Source organism: Achroia grisella, unplaced genomic scaffold (genome assembly GCF_030625045.1).
Source record: "Achroia grisella isolate CSIRO2021 unplaced genomic scaffold, CSIRO_AGI_Agris_v1 utg2470, whole genome shotgun sequence".
Taxonomy (NCBI): Eukaryota; Metazoa; Arthropoda; class Insecta; order Lepidoptera; family Pyralidae; genus Achroia; species Achroia grisella.
Window position 1 is genome coordinate 174,024 of NW_026712738.1, and position 25,971 is coordinate 199,994.

Here is a 25,971-nt window from a genome sequence, read left to right on the forward strand (position 1 = left end):
TTCGGATATAGGAATGATTATTATACCGGATACGGATACGGATGTGAAATTATTTCGGATTATCCGTTAGTTTCGGTTACCGTTACGCAGCTCCCTAACATACCTGGTTTATATGCATACCTATCAGAAGCGTAGCGTACCTTAGCGGGGCCCCGTATAAAAAAAATTGGGGGCCCTTACGAAGGGTAAAGATTTCTAACTAAAGAAAAAAAATGCATAAACTTAAATGAAATATTTTTTCACCGTAATAGAGATAAACTGTCACTTTTTCCAAACAATTCAAATTAAATGTACACTCTCCTTGCCTTTTTTTCGGCAAACTAATTTATTAAATAATAATATTAATATTAAAAAAAAAAAGAAATTACTTTTTTTACTTTCGTCATTTGTTTTCACAAATGACATAAGTAAAAAAAAGTTATTTCTTTTTTTTATAAAGGGAATTTAATTTTTGCTTATGCAGGTTGGGGGTCCCCGTAGCCCGGGGGCCCCGTATAATTGATACGACATATACGCCGGTAGCTACGCCTCTGATACCTATTCATATATATGTATTTATTGTTGTATGTATATTATTCTTAAAGCACTAATACTTTTAAATTTATGTATGGAAATTTAATAAAATTCCTATAAGTACATAGTTATAAAAATACTAATTATGTTGATTTAGAAATAATATTTACACGTTTTTTCTTTATACCATATACAGTAATAACCTAAGTTACAAATTAGGTGATAATCAAATTTAGTTCTTAAGGCTATTTACTCAGAGTTCAGTTTATGACAACTAAATATTCTAATTTATTGTTTTCTTTAGGCTATGTACGTAATAAGTATTAAAAATAAATATCTATTCTTGGCTGAACGACTGTATATTCTTAAGGGTGGGCAACGCGCACATGACACCCCTGGTGTTTCAGGCGTCCATAGGCTACAGTAACCGTTTACCATCAGATGGGCCGTATGCGTGTTTGCCACCTACGTGGTATAAAAAAAACTATGGAAAACGTGTGTCGATTCAGCCCATCAATTTCTATATTATAGCATATATAAAATTCTCGTGTCATAATGTTAGTTACCATACTCCTCCCAAACGGCTTGATCGATTTTTATGAAATTTTATATGCATATTCAGAAGGTTGAGAATCGGCTACTATCTATTTTTCATACCCCTAAGTGCTAAAGGATATCCGCCCCTAAATATTTATTTTTTATTTTTTCGATTTTATTTTCATTTTATTATTATTTAGGATTGAAAAATACATACAACCTTAAATTTTCACCTTTCTATCACCAGCCCCTATTTTTTTAAAGCGTTATTAATTTATATGGCAAAACAACGTTTGGCGGGATAGTTAGTATATATATAGGTATATATATTATACCACGATGGTGGTTAATCAAGCATACGGCTCATCTGATGATAAACAGTTACCATAGTCTATGGACACCTGAAACATCAGAGATGTCAAGTGGCGGTTAACCCTTAAGAAACCTTAATATACACTTATTAAAGAACCCCATGCTGTAGCATATTAAGGAAGTACGTAGAGAAAACCTCGGCAGGTAGTTCATTCCACAATGTAAGTATACGCGGGAGGTAGCTCCTCTGAAACCGCACTGTCCGAGACCACTTACGTTCTAGTGTGTAGGGAAGAATTTACTGTCGACGGTGAATATAATATCTGAATACCAACCTATCGCGTAAGTCTGGAGTATAATATGCATAGAAAATTTCATAAAAATCGGTCAAGCCGTTTCAGAGGAGTATGGTAACTGACATTGTGACACGAGAATTTTATATATAACTAGCTGTCCCGGCAAACGTTGTTTTGCCTTAAAATAAAAAAAAAATTACGGGAGGACTACCCCTAACATTTAGGGGGATGAAAAATAGATGTTGGCCGATTCTCAGACCTACTCAATACGCTCACAAAATTTCATGAGAATCGGTCAAACCGTTTCGGAGGAGTATGGGAACGAAAACTGTGACACGAGAATTTTATATTTAAGATATTAATTAATTAATGTCAGTCGGAATATGAAATTTCGTCTTTATCGTAATAATAAAATGCTCGTTAAACAGATCATTAGGTAGCACCCTATATAAGTTAATGTATCAAATATAATTGTGACTATTTATTTAAACCACTGTTGCAATAATCATCGTCAAAACCGAAAATCCGGTTTACCGTCAATAACAAACTGCTCGTATAGCAATCCGGTTAATTCATACCCAGTTGGGGTCTGGTTAAAACCCGTGTAATATGAATATCTTCAATTTGAACATAATAATAATGAAGCGGCGTTCCCGAGCTACTTCCAGGACGCGCCCCTTCAGTTACTCAGCTTATTTGACTTTGTACATTATTATACACTCTTACTGTTAGTTATCGAGGCCTTGAAGAACTCATTAGGGCTACATAACTGGTTTCAATGACCCGGCTTGCTCCCGCTCCCGCAGCTTCCTCATCTCGTGGCGCAGCATCTCGATGACGGCGTGGTTGTGCTGGTTGTGGTCTCATAGATCCACGTTGTCGAGGTTGGCCCCCGAGTGCGTGGGCAGCTCGTCCTTGAGCAGCAGCGTCCCTATGGGCACGACGGCTTCGTCTCTCTCCCGCAGCTTCCTCATCTCGTGGCGAAGTTTCTCGATGACGGCGTAGTTGGGCTCGTTGTGGCGTGCCTTGTCCTGAAGTAGCGTGATCTCCTGCTCCTCGAGCTTCTTCTCCTTGCAGCTCTTCACGGAGCGGGAGCCGTACAGCCGCAGCAGGGAGCCCCATGTGCGCACGTGAGGGTGCAGTAACTGCAACGTCATAGAAAAAAAAACCATAAACATGGTTTATGGATTTATAAGTTATACGTAAGTTACGGACTAGTGGTCGCCCACTGGTTTAACTTCGACCATAATGAATTTAACATTCAGTAAGACTATAGACAAATAATATGGATCTATCCTCTATTTTAACATAATAATAATATCAGGACAATTCACACAGCGCTATCTAGACCCAAGTTAAGTTAGTTAAAGCTTATTTTATGGGTACTAGATAACTGATACAAATACATAGATATATTTTTTTGTAAATATATACATATTATATATAGAAATCACCCTGACCGTGGGCATGCGAGGAAATAAAATTTGCATGCCCATAAATTGTGGCAATTAATCAGTTGCCAAGAATATTATTATCTGGACCTATTACCATGAATAGAATAGAAAATCATTTATTCAAATAAACTTTTATTGAAGCAGTTTTGATAGTCATCACATTTGTTTTTAATCTACCGCTCATTCGGAAGCTGTCTCATCGAACGAGTGTCTCATCAAGACGAACGAGCAAGAATTTGCGTATTATTCTTTTAAATAATTTGATTGTTACTTTACATTTTGAAGTTTAAGTGCGTGAATACAAACTACCAATTAGCACTAATTCAATTAAATGATCAAATAGAAAAAATATTATTAACTAACTGGTTAAACAATTAATAAGAGGAAATCAGTCATAGTGATGATCTAACTGTATATATGAAAATATAAATTAATTATTTTTAATAAAAACTCTCACCTGCAGTATGGACTGCGAGGCACGCTGCTTCGCCGTCTTCTTATTCTTACAAACGACGGTAGCTGTATGTTTCCCGACTTTCATTGTCAACTCGATCTTTTGGAACTCCAGTTTCTTCATCTGCAAAAAAAATTGAACTTAAGAAAAAAAAAATGTACTAATTAAACCAGCATTAGAAAACATCAATGTCGAGTACATTGATTGTTTATAATATCCCTAGTGGTCTAGCGGTTTAGCACATAGTTTTACTTCCGATGGTCTCGGGTTCAGATTTAAATTCAAAAATAATTTTAGCCGCTTATGAAAATAAATGAATAATATAAAAAATTCAGTTCAGTATACAGATCCAGTTGAGAAGAACTAAGAACTGGCAAGAAACTCATTATATAACTCTTATTTTACTTGAACATTTGTATTCAAATGTTTGTTTGTATCGGTCTGGGTGTTTTGTATGTAGGTATATAATGTATGTATTTACAAAAATATATATGTACCTAAGTACTTATATCATTTGTCGAGTACCCATAACAAAGCTCTGCTTACTGCTATATTAATTGTTCAGGGTTATTTATTTATTGTTTAGTGTGTTACCAGTTACCCATAACACAAGCTCCGCTTAGTAGCTTGTAACTAGATGGCGTTGTGTTTGTTATTGTTTTGCTAGGCTATTTATTATTAATTTTTATCGAAATTTATTTTCAGATTATGATCGTAATAATTAACATTGATTTTCTGTTAGCTGTACTGACTTATACAAAGAACTAGCGATGAAAGCGTTCCACAGTTCGCCATACATAATTACATACCTTGTAGGTTTTCTATTAATTTTTTAATGATACATACTGTTTAAAATAAACCCTATTCCCATTGCAATAAGCTCAGATTACCATATTAGAGCTGGTTTCTATATCCCAGCTCAACACTATCAGCAGATTTTGCCAAGCTGAAGAGGAAACGCCACTACACATCCTATGTGGTTGTAGCCCACTCATGCATAAACGTAATATCTCCTTTGGAAAGTTTACACTCTTTCCTGAGGAGATAAAAACCATCGCTCCTAAGAATATCTTTAACATAATATCAATAGATCTATGCAGGTCGTACTGCTGACGATATCCCAAAATCTCTCAATTAAAAAATAATTCTGTCTCCCCCTTTTCACGTCGCAGTGTCCCGGACGTGATGTTTTCGGAGGAGAACTTTAGGAGGCTGCGGGAGTTCGCGCATCAGTGGCATCGGAGGTGGAGCGAGTACGAGAGCACGCGTTCAAGAAGAGAGGACGCCGCTTAATTAGTTCTGCCCGGCACCGAAGCCGTCAATGATTCGTCCGCTGCCCCAGAAGAGGAGAAAGCGATCGGAGGGGACAGGAGTAGAAATAATGTGCAAGGGTCAAGAGAATATCTGCTCTTCAGCCCGCATTCTCCGCAGATTCGGCCAGTATTATCGCGAGGTTGGCTTGGCTATGGGCTGGTGGGGGGTTTATTTTTGGGTTGTTTGGGCTATTATCAGTTTTTTTTATGGATGATAATGGAGTGGAGCCGCCGCCTGCGTAACGGTTTACGCTGGCGGGGTACCAGTGGGGGATGATACGATGAGCATGAGGTCAGATCAGTATTGTCAGATGTTTGTAGCACCTGTAGCACTGCGACCTACATAGATCTATTGTGCTCGCCCTTTTTCAAAGTTCGCTAAGAGCGATGGTTTTTATCTCCTCGGGAAAGAGTGTAAACTTTCCAAAGGAGATATTTCGTTTATGCATGAGTGGGCTACAACCACATAGGATGTGTAGTGGCGTTTCCTCTTTAATTTGGCAGAATCTGCAGATTCTTGTGGTGCATAGGCCTAGTTTAGCCATATGCTTGTTTAATTTGCAGTGTCCTGTGAGGGCCCTAATCATCATGCATATGTTGTTTTTACTCAGTGGATGGTGGAGGGTTGGTCCCTCTTTGTGTTGACATACAGTCGGGGCCTAAAGTCGCCATCAATGAGAGCGGGACGAGCAGGACAGACATCGCATAAGGGCGGCTCCATCCACAGTGATCTGAGGTGAGGGGACGTTCGCATCTCCAAGAAAAGCCCGAGGAGGTGGTGCCCCCCTTGAGGCCTTCTCAAGAGAGTGGAGGGGCGGGGGAGGCAGTGTGGACCAAAATAAAAGCGAAGGGGCCCCCGCAAATTGAACCGGACCGACACCGCTGGAGGTGCGGTGCGGTGACTAACATTGCGATTCCGCGACTCCTGCAATAGGTGCTTCGTCGGGATACCTTGGAGGTACCTTCTATCCCATTACCTATGTTAGTACAACATAGTCTCGCGCACCACTTAAGAGAAAGAAAGTGAGAACATCACGTGGATAATGGAGCGAGATAAGGAGTCCAGGGTAGCCTTAACTGGAGTATTTTCTCCAACACTCACCTCGGTGTGAATGTGCCGCTCGCCGGCCCCGAAGTTCCTCAGCAGACAAGTCCTGAGTATGTCATGCGGGGAGGGCTCACAGGTCGCCACGCATATCTCCGTGATCCGAGGGTCCTCGATTTCCACCTCGTCGAAAAACTGCACGTCACAACCGAACAAAAAAAAAATATAATCACTGGACAATTCATCAAACCAGTCCCAAGGTAAGCAGAGCTCGTGTCATGAGTAATAGACAACTGATATCAATTTCTTCATCTTTTTTGTTAATACATACATAATATAGATAGAAAACACCCATAACACATATACAAATAATTATACTCATGAATATAAATTTTGGACTGTGCGGGAAATCTAACTGCGTGGGTCGTGGGGGTCGCCAGGTGGCGGGCGTGTATAGTGTTTTTACATACTAGGTCGGTGTCGGGGCGGGGTCGCGGGGGGTCGCGTGGGTCGCGTGGGTCGCGTGGGTCACGGGGGTAGTGGGGGTCGCAGGTGTCGGGCGTGTGTAGTGTACCAGTACGTACCAGGTCGGTGTCGGGCGTGTGTAGTGTACCAGTACGTACCAGGTCGGTGTCGGGCGTGTGTAGTGTACCAGTACGTACCAGGTCGGTGTCGGGCGTGTGTAGTGTACCAGTACGTACCAGGTCGGTGTCGGGCGTGTGTAGTGTACCAGTACGTACCAGGTCGGTGTCGGGCGCGGGGGCGGCGTGGGTGGCGGGGGCGGCGGGGGCGTGGTGGGTGGCGGGGGTGTCCGTGTGGTGGCCGTCGTCCCTCATCTCCGGTATGAGGATGTGTATGGAGGCGCGGGCGGCGGCGGACTTGGCCTGCCGCTTGCTGGAGCCGCGCCCGACGCCGTACTGCATGCCGCCGATGTACACCGTCGCCTGGTACGGCTGCATCGCGTTCTCTGCCACAAACACACGAACAATCCTAACTATTTTTATATAATACACCTATGAGGCAGTCTAGCGCGGCACTGGGTATTTATAAATGATATTGCATTACCGAACTTCACGACGAATACTGGGACTTCATCCGTACGTCGTGGAAATTCCGCACATTCGCACTGAGCGGTTCGCATCGTCCTTCCTAATACGCACTAAGAGTGGAACGCACTTCCAGCTTTTGTGTTCCCGGAGAAATACAACCCCGGATTCTTCAAGTCTATGGTGAATAGATATCTTCTGGGTAAGCGCGCTACATCCTAGGTCTTGCTATCATTTACCATCAGAAGAGGTAAGACCGAGCGCAATGCCATTAAATAATAAAAAAAGCGATATTTTTAAAGCCTTTTGTTATCCAGCGCACGGCTACAGCTAGAGCCAGTCGTCTTAGCCGCGTCGGGCCATACGCACCCTCGTCCGCCGTCTACTACTAGCACCTCTGTATTACTTATTTTAATTATAAAATGTTACAGTTCATACACTAGTATTAATTTTGAAAGTCCTTAAGTTAGTGAATATATGGTAGCCTAAAAGTTACTGTCCATACACTAGTATTAACTTTGAAAGTCCTTAAGTTAGTGAATATATGGTAGCCTAAAAGTTACTGTCCATACACTAGTATTAACTTTGAAAGTCCTTAAATTATGGTTGGTTGGTGAATATATGGTAGCCTATTTAATGAGTGTACGCACCTAGCTGCTTGAACTCATAGACTGGTTGTTTCTGCAGGGCGCGCCACACGTACTCGTGGAACTCTGAGAGATAGCTGCGCCCGTTCATGTTCATAACCCAGTCGCGGGTCGGCTTGCCTGCAAAATTGTCAATCTAAATTAGGAATACAAGTAATCTTGATGTTGCTAACTATTTCACTGTCAACCGCACTGTTCGGTTTCAGAGGAGTTTCCTCCCGCGTACACTTAGATTGTGGAATGATCTTCCTGTCCCACGAGACTCCAGTATGGGGTTTTTCAAGAAGGGTATATTAAGGTTTCTTAAGAGTCGGCAACGCGCACGTGATACCGCTGGTGTTTCAGGAGTTCATAGACTATGGTAACCGTTTACCATCAGATGGGCCGTATGCTTGATTGCCACCATCATAGTATAAAAAAAAAATACTTTTTCTATTATCTATTTTTTTACATGTGACATAAATAAGTCAATATAATATTCTGCTATTTCTTGGCTCGTCGTCATGATCTCCTTTCTTCACATTTTGGTCCAGCGCAAACTGACCCTATTGCACGAAGACACAGTAGTGTAGCAAAGTGCTACACGGGTTGGTCGATGTTGCGAACTATTTTTATACTTTTTTTAATACTATATTGTTTTACATGTGACATAAATAAGTTAATATAATATTCTGCTATATCGGTGCACCTTTCTTCACACTTGTTTTAAATTTGACGCGGCCATTATTTATACGTATAATTAGTAAAATAAATATCAGTTGTCTAGTCACCATAACACAAGTTCTACTTACCGTGGGTCTAGATGGCACTGTATTAATTGTCCAGGGTTTATTATTATTATTAATAACTAATAAACCCTGTCTCTCTATGATACAAGATCAATAATACAAGCTCTGCCTACCTTGGGACTAGATTGTCCTGAGTTTGTCTGGATTAGTCCAGGATTATTATGCTGGTTATTTCCTGTTGGATTGGTGGTCTTACCTCTATTCTCTTGTCCATTAGTGATCGGTGCAGGGATGGTGATGACCTTGGTACCCTCGGGCAGTGTGGGGTACTGCAACGTCTTGCGCGCCTTCGTATACTTGCGACGATCTGCCCAACTTCTATTCAGTACAAATATAAAAATATTAGTAAACAATAATTAATTCACTACTTAATGGATTTATAATATCTTGACGGACTCGGTAGCACACCTTACTAACGATTATCGCGGGTTCGATTCCTCGCACGACACAAACATTTGTATTGATGAGTATGTTTGTATCGGTCTGTGTGTTATAATAATAATAATAATCTCAGGACAATTCACACAGCGCCATCTAGACCCAAGTTAAGCTAGCTAAAGCTTGTGTTATGGGTCCTAGACAACTGATATAAATACATAGATAATTTTTTTTTCGTAAATACATACATATTATACATAGAAAATACCCAGACCGATACAAACAATCATACTCATGAATACAAATGTTTGTGTCGTGCGAGGAATCGAACCCGCGACCATCGGTCGTAAAGCGGTATGCTAGACCGCTAGACCACCGAGGTCGTCAATCAATGTATAATATGTCTGTATTTACGAAAAACAATATAGTCTAGATGGCGCTGTGTGGAATATCTTGAAATTATTATTATTTTGTTTAATTATACAACAATTAGCCATGTCAGAGATCACAAATATTCAGTTCGGAAACTTTACTACCATTACGACCGTTATTACATCTACACCCATATGGCGACATGTTTCTCCTCTGAACTAGGCATCATCAGACACTGAATACAGCTCAGATATAGCTTGGAAGCCTAGTGTTGACTGTTGGGTGCAGTCGTAGTTTGGTTGCCATGTCTTTTTCGCCCTTCCTTTGCTCCTTCCTTCATAACTAATCAATCCACATTTATATTTAACACTTTCTTAAAAATTGTCTCTTCATTCCTATACATTACTAGCTGTCCCGGCAAACGTTGTTTTGCCTTAAAATAAAAAATAATTTAGGGGTGGACTACCCCTAACATTTAGGGGGATGAAAAATAGATGTTGGCCGATTCTCAGACCTACTCAATACGCTCACAAAATTTCATGTGAATCGGTCAAGCCGTTTCGGAGGAGTATGGGAACGAAAATTGTGACACCAGAATTTTATAAGATATGCCCATACCATGACAAACAACACCAGAACAATTGCAAGTGAGTTCCCGGCATTTTAAGAAGAAATAAGCTTTTTTAAAGATTTCTATATTGCATAGGTTATTTTATGAATTACTAGCTACCCACATTCTTCTGCATTACACTTCTTAACATTTATCGTTATATTTCGCCCAATTTATATAATATCTTTCAGATTATAGCCTACGTGTTATTCTGATGTATAAGCTATGTTACTGTAAAGTTTTATCAAAATTCGTTCAGTAGTTTTTGCATGAAAGAGTAACATACATCCATCTACGCTCAAACTTTCGCGTTTTAATGTTAATAAGATTTACAGTCACAGATAGGACTGGGACCTTTTAGGGTAGAGATAGTGCTATCCTAGGATCTAGGGATAGGACTAGACACTACAGCATAGGGTTTTTAAGATATAACCTATATTAAGGGTCGGCAAAGCGCACGTAACACCCCTGGTGTTTCAGGCGTCCATAGGCTACGGTGACCGTTTACCATCAGATGGGCATTATGTTGATCCACCATTGTAGTATAAAAGTTTTTTTTTTCATTTCAATAAAAAAACATATTTAATATTCACAACATTTACACTCTTACCTTCTGATCCTTCATGAATATGTCTGCATATAGGTAAAAGTGTTTCCTACGTGTTATTTATAAAAAAATGTATTTCCTTTAGTATATGACCTACATATTACCAATTTAATCATTTCGAACAGATATATTTATTGACGACCTCGGTGGTCTAGCGGTCTAGCATACCGCTTTACGTTCGATGGTCGCGGGTTCGTTTCCTCGCACGGCACACATTTATATTCATGAGTATGATTGTTTGTATCGGTCTGGGTGTTTTCTATGTATAATATGTATGTATTTACGAAAAAAAATATCTATGTATTTGTATCAGTTATCTAGTACCCATAACAAGTTTTAGCTAGCGTAACTCGCGTCTAGATGGCTCTGTGTGATTTGTCCTGAGATATTTTTTTTATTAGTTTGTTTTTTTTTGTCTAGATATCATATATAAACTACATTTCTATATTTAGTTACTAGCTGACAACGCAAACGTTGTTTCGCTATATAAATTAAAATCGCTATTAAAAAGTAGAGGTTGATGGTAGAATGTATTGGATGTAGATGGTTGTATGTATTTCTAATGCCATATTACAATAAAATACAAGAAACATTATCCAAAAAAAGAAATATTGAGGGTGGACAACCCTCATCATTTAGGGGTATGAAAAATAGATAGTAGCCGATTCTCAGACCTACTGAATATGCATATAAAATTTCATAAAATCGGAGGAGTATGGTAACTAACATTGTGACACGAGAACCTCTTTAATCTATCTATTGCTAAAAACTGCATTAAAATCCGTTGTGTAGTTTAAAAGATCTAAGCGAACTTTGCTGAATCGACTTTATTTTATACTATATATATATAATTAGTTTATGTAATTACTAGTTGTTCCGGCAAACGTTGTTTTGCCATATAAATTAGTAACGCTATAAAAAAATAGGGGATGATGATAGAAGGGTGAAAACTTAGGATTGTATGTATTTTTGTATGTTGTATCACAAAAAAATAGAAACTAAAAAATTTGTCTAAAAAATAAAAAAAAATTTAGGGGTGGACTACCCCTAACATTTAGGGGGATGAAAAATAGATGTTGGCCGATTCTCAGACCTACTCAATACGCTCACAAATTTTCATGAGAATCGGTCAAGCCGTTTCGGAGGAGTATGGGAACGAAAACTGTGACACGAGAATTTTATATATAAGACATATAATATACTTATGTAAAAATAGACAAAGAGTTATATTTTGCATTATTAATATTAAAATATGAATTACTACTTCAATAGTTTCATGGTATATTTTATATTAATACTAGCTACTCGCCCCGGCTTCGCCCGGGTGTGCATGTATTATACATATAAACGTTCCTCTTGAATCACTATCTATTAAAAAAACCGCTTCAAAATCCGTTGCGTAGTTTTAAAGATTTAAGTATACATAGGGACAGATAGCGACAGCGACTTTGTTTTATACAATGTAATGAAGTACTCGTATAAGATATAACATAAAATGGAATCCATTGTAGTTAATAGAAACACAGAACTTTCAGAGATAAGATTTATTAATATAATTTTGACGGCCACAATGGTCTAGCAGTTTGGAACATTGGTTTACATCTAGTCGTTTAGCGAGTGAGGATTGCTCAGTAAATATGATTTAACAGATGTTTTAAATTTATTAAAGCGTAATTCCAGTTCGATTCCTCGCACGGTACAAAAAGTTGTAAATGTGTGTATCAGTCTGGACCTTTCTATGTATATACGAGTCCATACAACCTCTATATTATTAAATTATAGTTATAATTTAGTTTTTATTCTTTTGATGTCAAATAAAACTATTTAAACAAAATTGTGAAAAATTATTAAAGACATAGTCCACTCTGGAGACGAGCATAATATTTATTAACTATCGGATATCCGATATAAAAAATATTCGTAACCGTAACCGAATCCGAAATAAAAATTTCGGATAATATCGGATAGGGGCGGAGCCTAATTGAGACGCGTTATGTAACCATTTTATTAGCTTTTTGTATTTAACTTTTGTAATTCCTTAAAAAAATAATATCCGTAACCGAAATTATCCGAAACTAACGGATAATCCGAAATAATTTCATATCCGTATCCGTATCCAGTATAATAATCATTCCTATATCCGAAACCTATCCGTATCCGAAATTTCATATCCATAACATCCCTGATATCAACCTAAAAGAACTCGATAACAATGTATTGACAAAAATGCCAGCCGTCTTTTACCCATAAAACAAGCACTGCTTAGCTTATGACTAGATAGCGCTGTGTGAATTATCGCGAGATATTATTATTATTAAATACTAGCTGTTCACGTGACTTCGTCCGTGTGGAATTGAACTTTATTTTTCTAAAATAAAAGTAGCCTAAGTTACTCCTTATTACATCAGCTACCCGCCAAAAAACAGTCCCATCAAAATCGGTCCAGCCATTACAGAGATTAGCCGGAACACACAGACCGACAGACAAAAATTGTGAATGTTATTTTGGTGCATGTACCGTATTTATATTCATATGCATGTAGTAAAAGACGGTTATTTCAATATTACAAACAGAGGCTCCAATTTTATTTATATGTATAGATGTATAGATAACTACAGTTTACAACAATGATTGAAAATAAGCAACTATTTTACAGATGTTTGATTTCTGGAATCTAAATGGTCTCGGACAGTGTGGTGTCAGAGGAGCTTCCTCCCGCGTACACTTAGATTGTGGAATAAACTACTTGCCGAAATTTTCTCTACAGAAAATTTCGAAAATATTTACAGTAAAAGATAACAGACCTAATCTAATAGAACAACATACTACAGCATGGGGTTTTTCAAGAAGGGTAGAATAAGGTTTCTTAAGGGTAAAAGCGCACATGACACCCTAGGTTTTTCAGGCGTCCATTCGCTACGGTAACCGTTTACCATCAAATGGACAGTAGGTTTGCCACCATAACAGTATAAAATATAGATATGACTGATAATATAATACCAGCAAAATTGATTGAGTAAACTTACTTGAAATGCATAATATTGACTGTTTTAAATTTAAACAATTTCTTGCAGTAATCGTTGACTTGTTCATGCGAGAGGTGCTGAGTTTTCCAGCTGGAGTTGACGGTTTCCACCCGCGGGGGCGCCATCACTATACCACCAGGCAACACCACCGGCTGCCGATTCAGTGGTATACCACCAAAGTTCTTCACATCATCTGCTTCACTCACTTTCTGTTCATTTGATTCTTCATCGACTGTTTCACTGACATCTTGTTCAACCTTTGTAACTTCATTTAGTTCATTCATTTCAGTTTCCATTCGTTCTTTCTCAGGTTTATTTTCAACATCTTGTTCGTTCGTTTGTTTATTTGTTTTAATAACGTCTTTTGTTTCAATTAATCCCTTGTTATTTACATTAATATCTACAGTTTGCTCACTTTTATTGCCTTTATTAAAAGGACACTTGGTCTGATCGGTTTGATCTAATTCATTGTATTTTTGATATGGACATTTTATTGGCGTTACGTTTTCTCTTAAACTAACATTTACGTCGTCTTTAGATTTATCATTTCTCTGGTTATTGATCCAGGTTCCGTTCTTTATTTGTTCTGCTATTCTTCTATCGATCTCCTTATGTTTATCTTCTTCTTGTAATGCTCTTCTGTAGGCTAGGCAAGGTATTGCGCTAATTGGTATATCGTGTCTCTGGAATAAAATCGACATCATATTAATATCATGACCTGATGATGATTGCTGTATATATAATACTTCGATTGTGGAATGAACTTCCTGCTGAGGTTTTCTCACGAGACTACAGCATGGGGTTTTTCAAGAAGGGTATAATAAGGTTTCTAAACGGTAGGCAACGCGTATCGGTCTGGCTGTTTACTATGTCTAATATGTATGTATTTAAGAAAAAATATATCTATATATTTGTATCAGTTATCTAGTACCCATAATACAAGCTTTAGCTAGCTTATGTTTCTAGATGGCGCTGTGTGAATTGTCCTGAGATTATTTATTTATAAGGGATTTAATGTAGGAACCTGAGATTCCAAATATTGTATCAAAAACAATATCAACTAGACATTATAGGTGACTTTGTAGAGACACTTCTAAAAAAACCTTGTAGTATGTACGTGTAAGTATTTCTGATGATAATTAAACCTCTCAGATTGGGCAGGGTGATGGGTTGAATGCTAAGAAGTTCGTCTCAGACCCACACAACATTTTCATCATTAGCGACAAGTTAACTTAGAGTACTGTTTTGAATCCTCACCCTGGTGTTCCCCTTCCCGAGGCAGTAGGGCTTGGAGAGCGTGCAGACTCTGGTGGTGCGGTGCATGTAGACCGGCATGCCGCTGTAATGCCGCACCATCATCCAGTCAAGCGGCAGCACTTCGAAATGGTTCACGCCCTTATCTGAAAAGGGAAAATACATTTGTTTATTTATGTAATTTAGGATACATGGCTCATATTACACGTACATTATAGACTATCATACATCTTAATATTAATTCCTTAAAATAGTATAGACTAGCTGTACCGGCGACTTTGTCCGCGTGGAATTTAACTTTATTATTTCTACAATAGTCAGCTTAAGTTACTCCTTATTACATCAGGTACCTGCCAATAAAAATCCCGTCAAAATCGGTCCAGCCATTTCAGAGATTAGTTGGAACAAACAGACAGACAAAAATTGCAATAAATGTTATTTTGGTGTATGTACTGTAATTATATTAGTATCTACTGTTGCATTTGACGTGTAGGGTATTGTTTGTTTTGACTATGGTTGCTCATTTTGAATTTGACTAATTACATGTAATGAAGATAGCGTTAAGGTATTGCATGAGTTCATTATTTCTATCGGATATCCGATATAATAAAATTTCCGTAACCGTAACTGAATCCGAAATAAAAGTTTCGGATAATATTGGATAGGGGCGGAGCCTAATTTAGACAAGTTATGTAACCATTTTATTAGCTATTGGTGTTTTATTTTTAAAATTATTTTAATAACCGAAATTATCCGAAACTAACGGATAATCCGAAATAATTTCATATCCGCATCCGTATCCGGTAACTATAAGAACTATTCCTATATCCGAAACCTATCCGTATCCGAAATTTCATATCCATAACATCCCTGGTGTGGTATATTCACACGTATACGTATCAGCTCAGAATGGAAAGCACAAAACACTGACAATTAAAGAAAAATGTGATATTTTGGACCGCCTAAATCGTAACGAATCTTTTAATAGTTCAAATTCAAAAATCATTTATTCATGTAGAACATTTTAGCCGCTTATGAACGTCAAGTTTTTACATTATATTTTTTTTTCCCTACCGTCCAGTTCGGTATATAGATCCAATTGAGAAGAACTGGCAAGAAACTCAATTGAATTACTTTTTTTTTAAAAGCCAGTTTATTTACAATGCATAGGTATTTATATAGGTGTCTATGTCTAACATTAAATGAAAATCCCGTACATGAAAACTATTGCCATGCACACTTGTCATTCAAGTAATCGTTTAGTGAGTAATAGGCCTTGCTCGTTGACATCCTTACTAATATTATAAATGCGAAAGTAACTGCCTGTTTGTCTGTCTGTCTGTCTGTCCGTCTGTCTCGCTTTCACGCCAAAACTACTGAACCGATTTAAATAAAATTTGGTACACAGTTAGTTTAGACCCTGAGAAAGGACATAGACTACTTTTTAATGCGAAATAAGGGTTGTAAGGGGTTGATATTGGAGATGAAAGATTGTATGGAAGTATCGCCACTTTCGCCAAGCTAGAAGCTTGAAACTTTATTTTGGAGGCTGCTAGATTAAATATAAATAAATATGACATACAAAGTTTTTAAAAATGTTACCCTTAAGGGGGTTAAATAAATTAGAGCATAATTTTTTTATGTAAATTCGTTATTATTGAAGCTAGAAGATTGAAACTTTATTTTGGAGGCTGTTGATTAAATATAAATAAATATGACATACTAAGTTTGTAATCTTACCCTTAGGGGGTAAAATAAAATAGGGATAGGTTAGGTCATTACATATTTTTTTTATTATTTGGTCAAGGTCACTATTTTCGCGGACGAAGTCGCGGGTACAGGTAGTACTTACATAATGAAGTATGATTTATACTTCTGAGTGCATATACAAACATACATATATAACATAGAATCTTATCACTGGATCTGTAATTTGTCGGATTACAAGATGCTCTTTTGTAAAAAATTCCGGACCATAGGGGACCTTTAGGCAGCACTCTATAGTACGACAAATTTGATGGTCCGACACTGCCCTGCAAAACGTTTGTCGGATAACCGAGGGTTCAATGTGTAAGAAGCACTAATTATGATGGACGATTGAGGCTTTGAAGCCGGCTACCGCAAGGGAAACCCCAAGTAGCGCCCGTGACTTGTGACACGGGTGTAGGTTTAAAAGGCCCTTTTAGAATGCATTAACACTCACCTTCACTACTTGCAGCTTCCCCCCAGGCCCAACTAAGATCGGGATAAACCCATTCCTAATACAATTTACTTTAGTATCCAAAACACAACTGGCACGCTCTGCGCTCGGCGACTGAATGCCGCGGCTCACGCAACGAAAGAGGATTATTCAACTACCGACCTCCGTATTTATAGACTGTAGTCAGTGTAGTAAGGAGAGAAGCGGGAGTAACGGGTATTTTATGACAAACAATTTAATTCGCTCTATAAATACTAGATGGCGCTATTTACTTCATTAGTACTAAACACAAACTATTTTCTTTTAATATTTTTTAAAAATATCGGATTTTACAACATTGATGTTGATCGACAACCTCGGTGCTTTACGTCCGATGGTCGCGGGGTCGATTGCTCGCACGGCACAAACATTTGTATTCATGAGTATAATTGTTTGCATCGGTCTGTGTATTTTCTATGTATAATATGTATGTATTTATGAAAAATAAAATTATCTATGTGTTTGTATTAGTTATCTAGTACCCATAACACAAGCTTTAGTTAGCTTAACTTGGATCTAGATGGCGCTGTGTGCATTGTCCTGAGATTATATTACGATGTAAACTCTAACATAATCAATGCTTATATACTACTTACTTACTAAGTACATTCCTCCTTACACCGAGTGTTCACCCGAACCAAGCCGGAGCAGTCAACTAGTTTAATAAAAAAATGTAGACTAGCTACAGGTACCTTCTAGCACTATTTTCTGTCGGGTGATGTACGGTTTCTCCTTGGGTTTGGGCGTTCCCCTGAAGTTCTCGGGCAGATCTTCTTCTAACATCTTCTCTATTTCCTCCTCTGGCAGCCCCTCGGATTTACCTGTCAACAATAAACAAAAGAGTATATATGCGTGTATGTGTGTAATGTTTGTTTACTATTTATTATGTTTTATATATAACTAGCGGTACCCGTGGTTTGCCTTAAATTTCAATATAAAATATAGCTTGTGTTGATGCATAAGCTATATTACTGTAAAGTTTCATCAAAATCTGTTCAGTAGTTTTTGCGTGAAATAGTAACAAACATATATACACACTCACAAGCTTTCCGAAACCTGTGACACGAAAATTTTATATATTAGATGAAATTTGTGTGATACCAATTTTATGATGAATAAACATCCTGGTAAATTACTCATGATACCATCATATTTGCATGCAGAAATACGTCAACTAATTTCACCCACGCCACGCGAAATGATTACAAACCAGTTTTACATACCATCCGAGCTCCCCGACTCCTCGTCATTACTGTCCTCGTCGTTCGACTTGACCTCGTCCAGCACCGTGAACTCCTTCAGCTTCTCCAACTCCTCAGGGTCCACGTAATTGCTGTATTTGTCATTGCCCGCCGAGAAGTCATCTCCGCCGGCCACGTCATTCGAGAAGTCCATGCCATCAGCATCAGTTTCTAGCTTCTGTTTCTTAAGTGGTGGTAATTTAACATCTATTTCTTCACTCATCTTGACCTACCTACCTAAAAATATATTTTGTTTATATATTTGGTACATGACAGCACGACAGACTTGTGTCATGTACACGAAGCGCCTGTGGTCTCGCGGTTTAGCACACCGTTTCACTTCCGATGATCGCGGGTACGATTCGCACAAGCATTTATGAATGAGTTTTTGATTGGGTGTTCCCAAAGTACATAATGTATATATTTACAAAAATTTATGTATTTTCTATCAATAGTTTAAAACCCTTAGTACGTTTTTTTTCTATGTACTTTTCCCTAGTTTGGGACTAGATGGCGCTGTGTGAATTGTCCTGAGTTATCATTATACAGTAGGTGTAGCTACAACCGGAGAATTATACGATATTGTGTGACCTCAAGTTCATGGAGCTACCAGACCCTGACCAGGGCGTGGAAGGGGATTGTTATTAATATGGACGCACGACCCTATTGCTAGCAATGTACCATATCAGGTTGACCTCCACGCGGTTCCCCCTAGAAGCCATCGTGATAAATTCCAGGTGAATTTATCACGATGGGCTAACTGACCTGACCTCATGCTCATCTTATCCTCCACTGGTGCCCCGCCAGCGTAAACCGTTAGCGCAGGCGGGTGCACTATTCCATTATCACATACAACAAAAAGACCCTGACCTGAAGATGGTGACAAATTCTAACCTTCAAACGTCGATAAGGGCTGTGCATATCAAAATGGCACTGATGTCGAAGAGAGAAAGAAATAAACAATTTAGTCCCTGTCACATTGTTATATTACAGAAACTGATATATTTACACACTATTATTTGAAATTTTACATACTTAATACAATTACCACAATTATATAAAAAAAATCTATATTTAGTTATATGAACATGTTTACTGATAATGTAAGAGATCTGGAAGGGACTCAAAATTACATAGGAAATTAATTCGTAAAGACCAAAACTGATTTTTTATTAAACCATACTAAAAATACCATCCAAAAACCACGACTTTTGAAGTGCCTACAGTAAAACAAACATGTTGTTGATAGTAACATATAAATACATAAAAAATTACAGAAACCAGAAAATTTTTTCTTCATTCTTTATTGCACACACACATAGGAAATAAAAACTGCTACAATAAATGTAATGTACAAGAGCTTATTACTAAAAAGAGATTTCTTCCAGCAAACCTAGAAAATGTTATACGATAGTGTATTAACTAGAATAGTCATACATACGTGTACGAAAAAAGGAGATATTAAAATATTGTTCTAAATTAACTATAAGAATCAATAGACATACATAAATGATTATAAATAAATTATAGGATATAAGTTACAATTAATATCTACATAAATATATAAATATCAAAATACGTCAGCATTGCGAAAGACAATATATTTTTAATCTGCTTTACATAGTTCGTGAGGTAAAAAAACAATCGAATATCACATTTATTTTTTCGAAATATCATATTAATTTTTTCATAAATAATCTTTGTTATACAGCTTGATTTTATACCTTAACTCATTATGTAAGATTGAATTGCAAGAAATATAAAAACAAATAATATAATTCTCTATCACAAATCCGTGTGAAAATAGACAAAAAATTACTGGTATGAGAAAAAAAAATCATTGATACCTGTAGCTGTATGTGTTCTTTTCCAACATCAGAAAATATAAAAAAAAATAACTTAAAAATGAGTATAAACACTCACTGAACGAAAATAATAAACTTATCGAAATTTTGAGGGTTTTAGTCGCATAAATTAACACTTTTTGTAACTGTATTCATTTTCTAAATTACAATTGATAAATATTAAGTAATAATTGCATACAAAATAAAAAAATACCAGCAAAAATTTTTAAACATAAGTAACTTTGATTATTGTTATTTTTAAACTTTCGTGTTTAATATACATTATTTATAATTAACCGGGTCTTACACGACTAATTTTATGGCAAATAAATATAATAAAATAAATACTTACTATATTAATAATGTAACATTGATTATTGTTGGTGTACAAATCTGTGATTTCCTTGTAGCAAAAATCTATGTTACAAAATTTGTGGAACAACCAACTGTCAAAGTATTGGTAACTTACAATAGAAGTCTCGAATTTTTATTGTTCCTTTTAATAATTTAGTACACTTATTACATTTCACTATCACTATATAATTTTTACAAATAAACAATAATATTAAATCAAATATCCAATAGTGAAGATCGGTTCTTGCTGTTGAGGAGAAAAAAAAAACTACCCACCCGCTAACAAAAATTATCCTTGTAATAGTTTATAATAATAACAAGCTACTCTGCCCGGCTTCGCACGGGGATACATGTATTACACAATTAAACCTTCCTCTGGAATCACTGTATCTATTAAAAAAACCGCTTCAAAATCCGTTGCGTAGTTTTAAAGATTTAAGCATACATAGGGACTGACAGCGACAGCGACTTTGTTTTATACTATGTAAATACCAAATAAAATGGTTACATAACGTGTCTCAATTAGGCTCCGGCCCTATCCGATATTATCCGAAACTTTTATTTCGGATTCGGTTACGGTTACGGAGCTCCCTAACATCCCTGATTTAGAGACAATGTGAGCAAAGGTGGACTTATCCCTAGAAGAGATCTCTTCCAGTCAACCTAAAACAGTGGGCTATGTGGTACTGAGTGGGTAATAACTGGTGCAAACAAAAAAATGTCAAAACTAATATATCATCATCATCATCGCAGCCCGGAAGACGTCCACTGCTGGACATAGGCCTTTCCCAAAGATCTCCACGACGATCGGTCCTGCGCTGCTCGCATCCAATGCCTTCCCGCGATCTTGACCAGATCGTCGGTCCACCTTGCTGGAGGCCTTCCCACGCTGCGTCTTCCGGTCCGTGGTCGCCACTCGAGGACTTTACTGCCCCAACGGCCATCTGTCCTACGAGCTATGTGCCCTGCCCATTGCCACTTCAAAGTCGCAATTCTTCGGGCTATGTCGGTCACTCTGGTTCTTCTGCGGATCTCCTCATTTCTGATTCGATCACGCAGAGAAACTCCGAGCATAGCCCTCTGAGTGACTCTGAGCTTGTTGATGGGGCCCATAGTTAGCGACCACGTCTCTGTTCCGTAAGTCATCACTGGCAACACACATTGGCAAAACTAATATATAATATTAAATAATATTATTAATCTATACATATAAATAAAATTGGAGTGTCTGTTTGTAATATTGAAATAACCGTTTTTTATTACATGCATATGAATATATATACGGTACATATACCAAAATAACATTTTTTATAATTTTTGAGTCTGTCGGTCTGTTTGTTCCGGCTAATCTCTGAAATGGCTGGACCGATTTTGACGGGACTTTTTTTTGCAGGTAGCTGATGTAATAAGGAGTAACTTACGTTACTTTTTTTTTTAAAAAAATAAAGTTAAGTTCCACGCGGACGCAGTCGCGAGAACAGCTAGTTATTAAATATAATTATACTATGTATCATTTAGAAAAAGTCAATAGGTCTTTTATGCCAATGGGTTTAAGAAATTACAATAAGGTACTGAAGGATTTTTTTATACTACTATCGTGGCAAACAGGCATACGGCCCATCTGATGGTAAATGGTTACCGTAGCCTATGGACGCCTGAAACACTGGGTGTCACGTGCGCGTTGCCGACCCTTATATACCCTTCTTAAAAAACCCCATGCTGTGGTCTCATGAGAAATCTCTGCAGGAAGTTCATTCCACAACCTAACTGTATGCAGGTGGAAGCTCTTTGAAACCGCACTGTCCGAGACCACTTAGGTTCCAGCGTGTAGGAATGAATTACCTGTCGATTATGTACTGTCATTACTTTTAAATAAATTCAAAACATCTGTTAAATTATATTTTTTAAATGTAAACTTACAAGGATAATTTTAAAAGAGCAACACACAAGTTTCTTGCTCGTTCTTCTTGTGATGAGACAGCTTTCCGAACGAGCAGTAGGTAAAAAAAGTTGTTATGACTATTCAAGTGCTTAAATTAAGTTTATTTGAATAATTTTCTATTCTATTTATTGAGCAAAGACTATTACACACTAAACAATTACTTGAATGACAAACATGCATGACAATAGTAGTTCATGCATGGGATTTTCACTTAATGTTAGACATAAACATCTACAATAGTACTATATGGGACACAGTTACCTAGATACATAAAAATAATAATTGCATTTAATAATGCCTAGTAAGACAAACTTAATATTGTCTACTAAGCACTGCCTTGTCTAAACTGTGTGTGTCTCACAGAAATATACATTGTTTCTACTAACAACATCATATCATTTACCCGCAACAGTACATAAACTTTGTAAAACAACAAAGAAATTTCAATGAGTTTTTGCTAATTCTCAATTGAATCTGTTGTACTGAACTGTGTGGTAGGGAAAATATTACATTCATAAACATCTAAAATGTCCCACATCAATAAATGTTTTTTTATCTGATTTGTAACAATAATAATTATAATACATTTATTTCAATACTTAATGGTTTTATTTTGTTTAATTCTGCTACAATTAGTATGTATGAGATCACAACAACACACAAATTTTATACTATTTGTTCAGTACATCAATATGGAAATCCTTTTTTTTTGTTGTATAGTATAATTTTTTATATAAAAATGATGTGTCACATTGTTTGTCCATGATGGACTTCTAAACTACTAAACCAATTGCATATTTGATTTACACAATGTGTGCAATTTGATCCCACTTGAAAGATAGGATACACCTCAATTTATAGTTGCAATGTTATTTCATTCCAGAACCTTAACCACAGTAATATGATGCCAGATCTACTAGTAACATATAAAAATAAGATGTGATTATTATTACAATTTATAATTATTTTCCTTGAACTGCTCATTACATTTTCTTTTAAGTTGTAGATTATGTCATGGTAGTTAATTACATAAACATACTGATATAACTACTATAGTACTGCAATAAATATTATTAGAAGATAAAAACAATCTATTAACCTAGTAACCGAGTGGGACGTATAAATACATCAAATGTCAAAATTTAGTGTACATGTAGGACATATGTATATCTACATTTCTTAAATTTCTGCTGAGCCCTGGAACCTGGAGCGAGTGGAATATTTCATATCAAAAATATATACATTAAATTATATTGATGATGTACTGACACATCCTAGTGAGAGACAGTACCCGTTATATGCTGCGTAATTAAAAAAGGATTAAGGTTAAATATTGTGTATAATATATTAGATGAATAAATTTAGGTGAATAGTCACACAGATGGTACAAAGTCTCCCTATTGTGAATGATCTGCTTATGTTTACACATACTTTGTGAAAATGATATTTCTTCATATTAACGAGTGCATAAATTTAAATTCATACATGTTACGTAATGAAAATAAATGTTTTGTGTATCTACCTACAAATAAATCAGTTAATATAGAATGAAAGCATAATAATTGTATCTTGTTTCATAACCAACTTAACAATTATTTACAAATTAAGATGTACACTTCAGGCCTAAAACTACAGTAAATCGTTGAAAGATAGTCCACAAATAGCGATGGAAATAAAATTCCAATGTGCAACAACAGTTGGATTCTATCCATCACTCGCTGTAGACTTTCTTTGTTCCGTCCCGTTGCTGACCAGCAATGTATACCAGCGTGGATAATTGCAGTATTGCGATAGACTATATCTCTGGTAATGATAGTACAGAGGCAAGTCTGTTGCAAAACTGCTGGCAAAAACTGTAGAGTGGTAGCACTGATGCATCGAGGATACTGCAAGATAGCTGTCTGTGAAAGTAATTCTGTTATATTTATAGATGATTAACATGACCATATTGTATTATTTTAGGCGGGAAATGCTTGCTATTAGGTTATCTGTGACGTTGCCCCCAAACGGGGTCAATTTATACGGTTGTTTGCAGCAGGGCAACCTGTTCATATTATTGTGTCAGTGTAGGTGAAAAAACAGCGAACAGAGACTATAATGTTAAGGTAAAATAAAACTGTTTGTTATAATTTACCCATGTAATGTTTTTTTTTCTTTAGTCTACAAATGTTCTACTTAGACAAAAAAAAATGGTCATGTTAGTCATATGGTATGAAAATTCGCATGGAGTGCACACACAAATTACTGAAATTATATTCATATGATAATGCAACGTATACAAATAATAACTTATAAAGATTACTTACGTGCTTGTCGTTTTCGTTTGATGTGTAATTGACTTAAATATTTTAAACTTATTCGATCGTAGTGATTTTATGTTAACTGACGACTAGTGAAATAAAGCTTATTTGCTTAGCGATTATAACGAATGTTTGCTTAATAGTAAGGAGACTAATTTACATCAATAAATATTCTGTAATTTCTTCAAATTTTTCTTTGCATTCACAACAAAATCACAGTAGTTTATCTATAAAAGTTAAATGTAATATGATAAAATACATAAAAATCACAGATCAGCGGAGTACAGAATAACTGAAGTAGAGAGATTGGGACCAGTGTTGCCACAAGTCGCTTGGTATAAAAGATAACGAAAATGGCCTGAAGTGAAACAAATAGCTTCATTAACATAACGTACATAAGAAATATATTCATTTTGAAATATATAATCACATAAATTTTTTAGGAGATATTCTGTCGTCTGTTATTGGATAAAGACATATAGACAATGTATATGTTAGCTAATATGTAGATTTCGTGTTCGCATAATATAGGTTGTCGGACCTAACGTGTCGAATAATTCTTTAAAGTCGAGTATAAATGGACAGAACAACACAACATAAAGAATTGGAAAAGCAGAAAAATTTGTAGAGCTATAATAATGTACGGGTTATAAAAACATATGAGTTTAAATTCCACTAATTGTAGTAAAAGCGTTTTAATTAAGTATTTAAAAATGTCCAAATAAAATTTAAAAACCATTATTTTCGCAATTCTAAATATTTATCGATAATCTTACTTTATGAAACTACATTAACATAATTAAATATCAATGTGTATAACATAAAAACTTTATTATATTCGTATATATGCTTAAAAACATTGTAAGTCATAATTTTGAAATAAATAGTGTTTTCTATAGTATATATCGTATTTAATCAAGTTTAATGGTTCTTTACACAATGATTTATATATGCCATTATATATGTCATGGCGATAATGCTATCCAAAGTAATTTCCTATGGTACCATTTTTTTTTACTTTCTAGTCACAGAACACCCACATGTGCGGTTATAAACGCGAAAACTTGTGAGTATGGATCGTTGTTTCTCTTTGACTCAAAAATTACGAACGGTTGAAACAGAACAGTAACATAGTTTCTATACATTTTATGCGGGTAAAACTACGGGCACAGATAGTCTGACACATAAATGTTGTCATTAACGAATAAAAGACGAGAGTATATCTCTCCTAGGACGTCTCTCTACCCGAATTTAAACTTTGACTTATTGATTTACTTTGGCATAAAATAATGACTTTAGGTTGGTAACATAAAGAAAATGGCCGTCATTGGCGGTTAATTTAATATTTTGTGACCAAGTTTGTTTTATAATGCAAGTTTTACATTTTCATACAAAAACA

The 25,971-nt window shown here is 36.4% G+C and overlaps 1 protein-coding gene across 1 annotated transcript; it reads right to left on the reverse strand.

Moving 5' to 3' along the window:
* Positions 1–2,350: 2,350 nt before the first annotated feature.
* LOC131842730 (microprocessor complex subunit DGCR8) lies at positions 2,351–24,794 on the reverse strand. Its single transcript, XM_059191294.1, has 11 exons — positions 24,579–24,794; positions 18,115–18,369; positions 17,584–17,712; positions 14,656–14,798; positions 13,399–14,081; positions 8,602–8,723; positions 7,621–7,737; positions 6,665–6,891; positions 5,982–6,119; positions 3,570–3,689; positions 2,351–2,803 (listed from the first exon to the last, which is right to left on the reverse strand). The coding sequence occupies exons 2-11, from the start codon at positions 18,353–18,355 to the stop codon at positions 2,522–2,524; spliced, it is 2,202 nt and encodes a 733-aa protein (XP_059047277.1). The 5' UTR covers positions 18,356–18,369; positions 24,579–24,794; the 3' UTR covers positions 2,351–2,521.
* Positions 24,795–25,971: the final 1,177 nt, after the last annotated feature.

Excerpts from the sequence above, each read along its gene's own strand:
- LOC131842730 (XM_059191294.1), bottom strand. The coding sequence starts at position 18,355 with ATGAGTGAAGAAATAGATGTTAAATTACCACCACTTAAGAAACAGAAG. Across the intron at positions 8,724-13,398 it reads GTCAATATTATGCATTTCAA|AAGTTGGGCAGATCGTCGCA; the intron begins GTAAGTTTACTC and ends TGTACTGAATAG. Across the intron at positions 6,120-6,664 it reads CCGCGCCCGACACCGACCTG|TTTTTCGACGAGGTGGAAAT; the intron begins GTACGTACTGGT and ends TGTGACGTGCAG.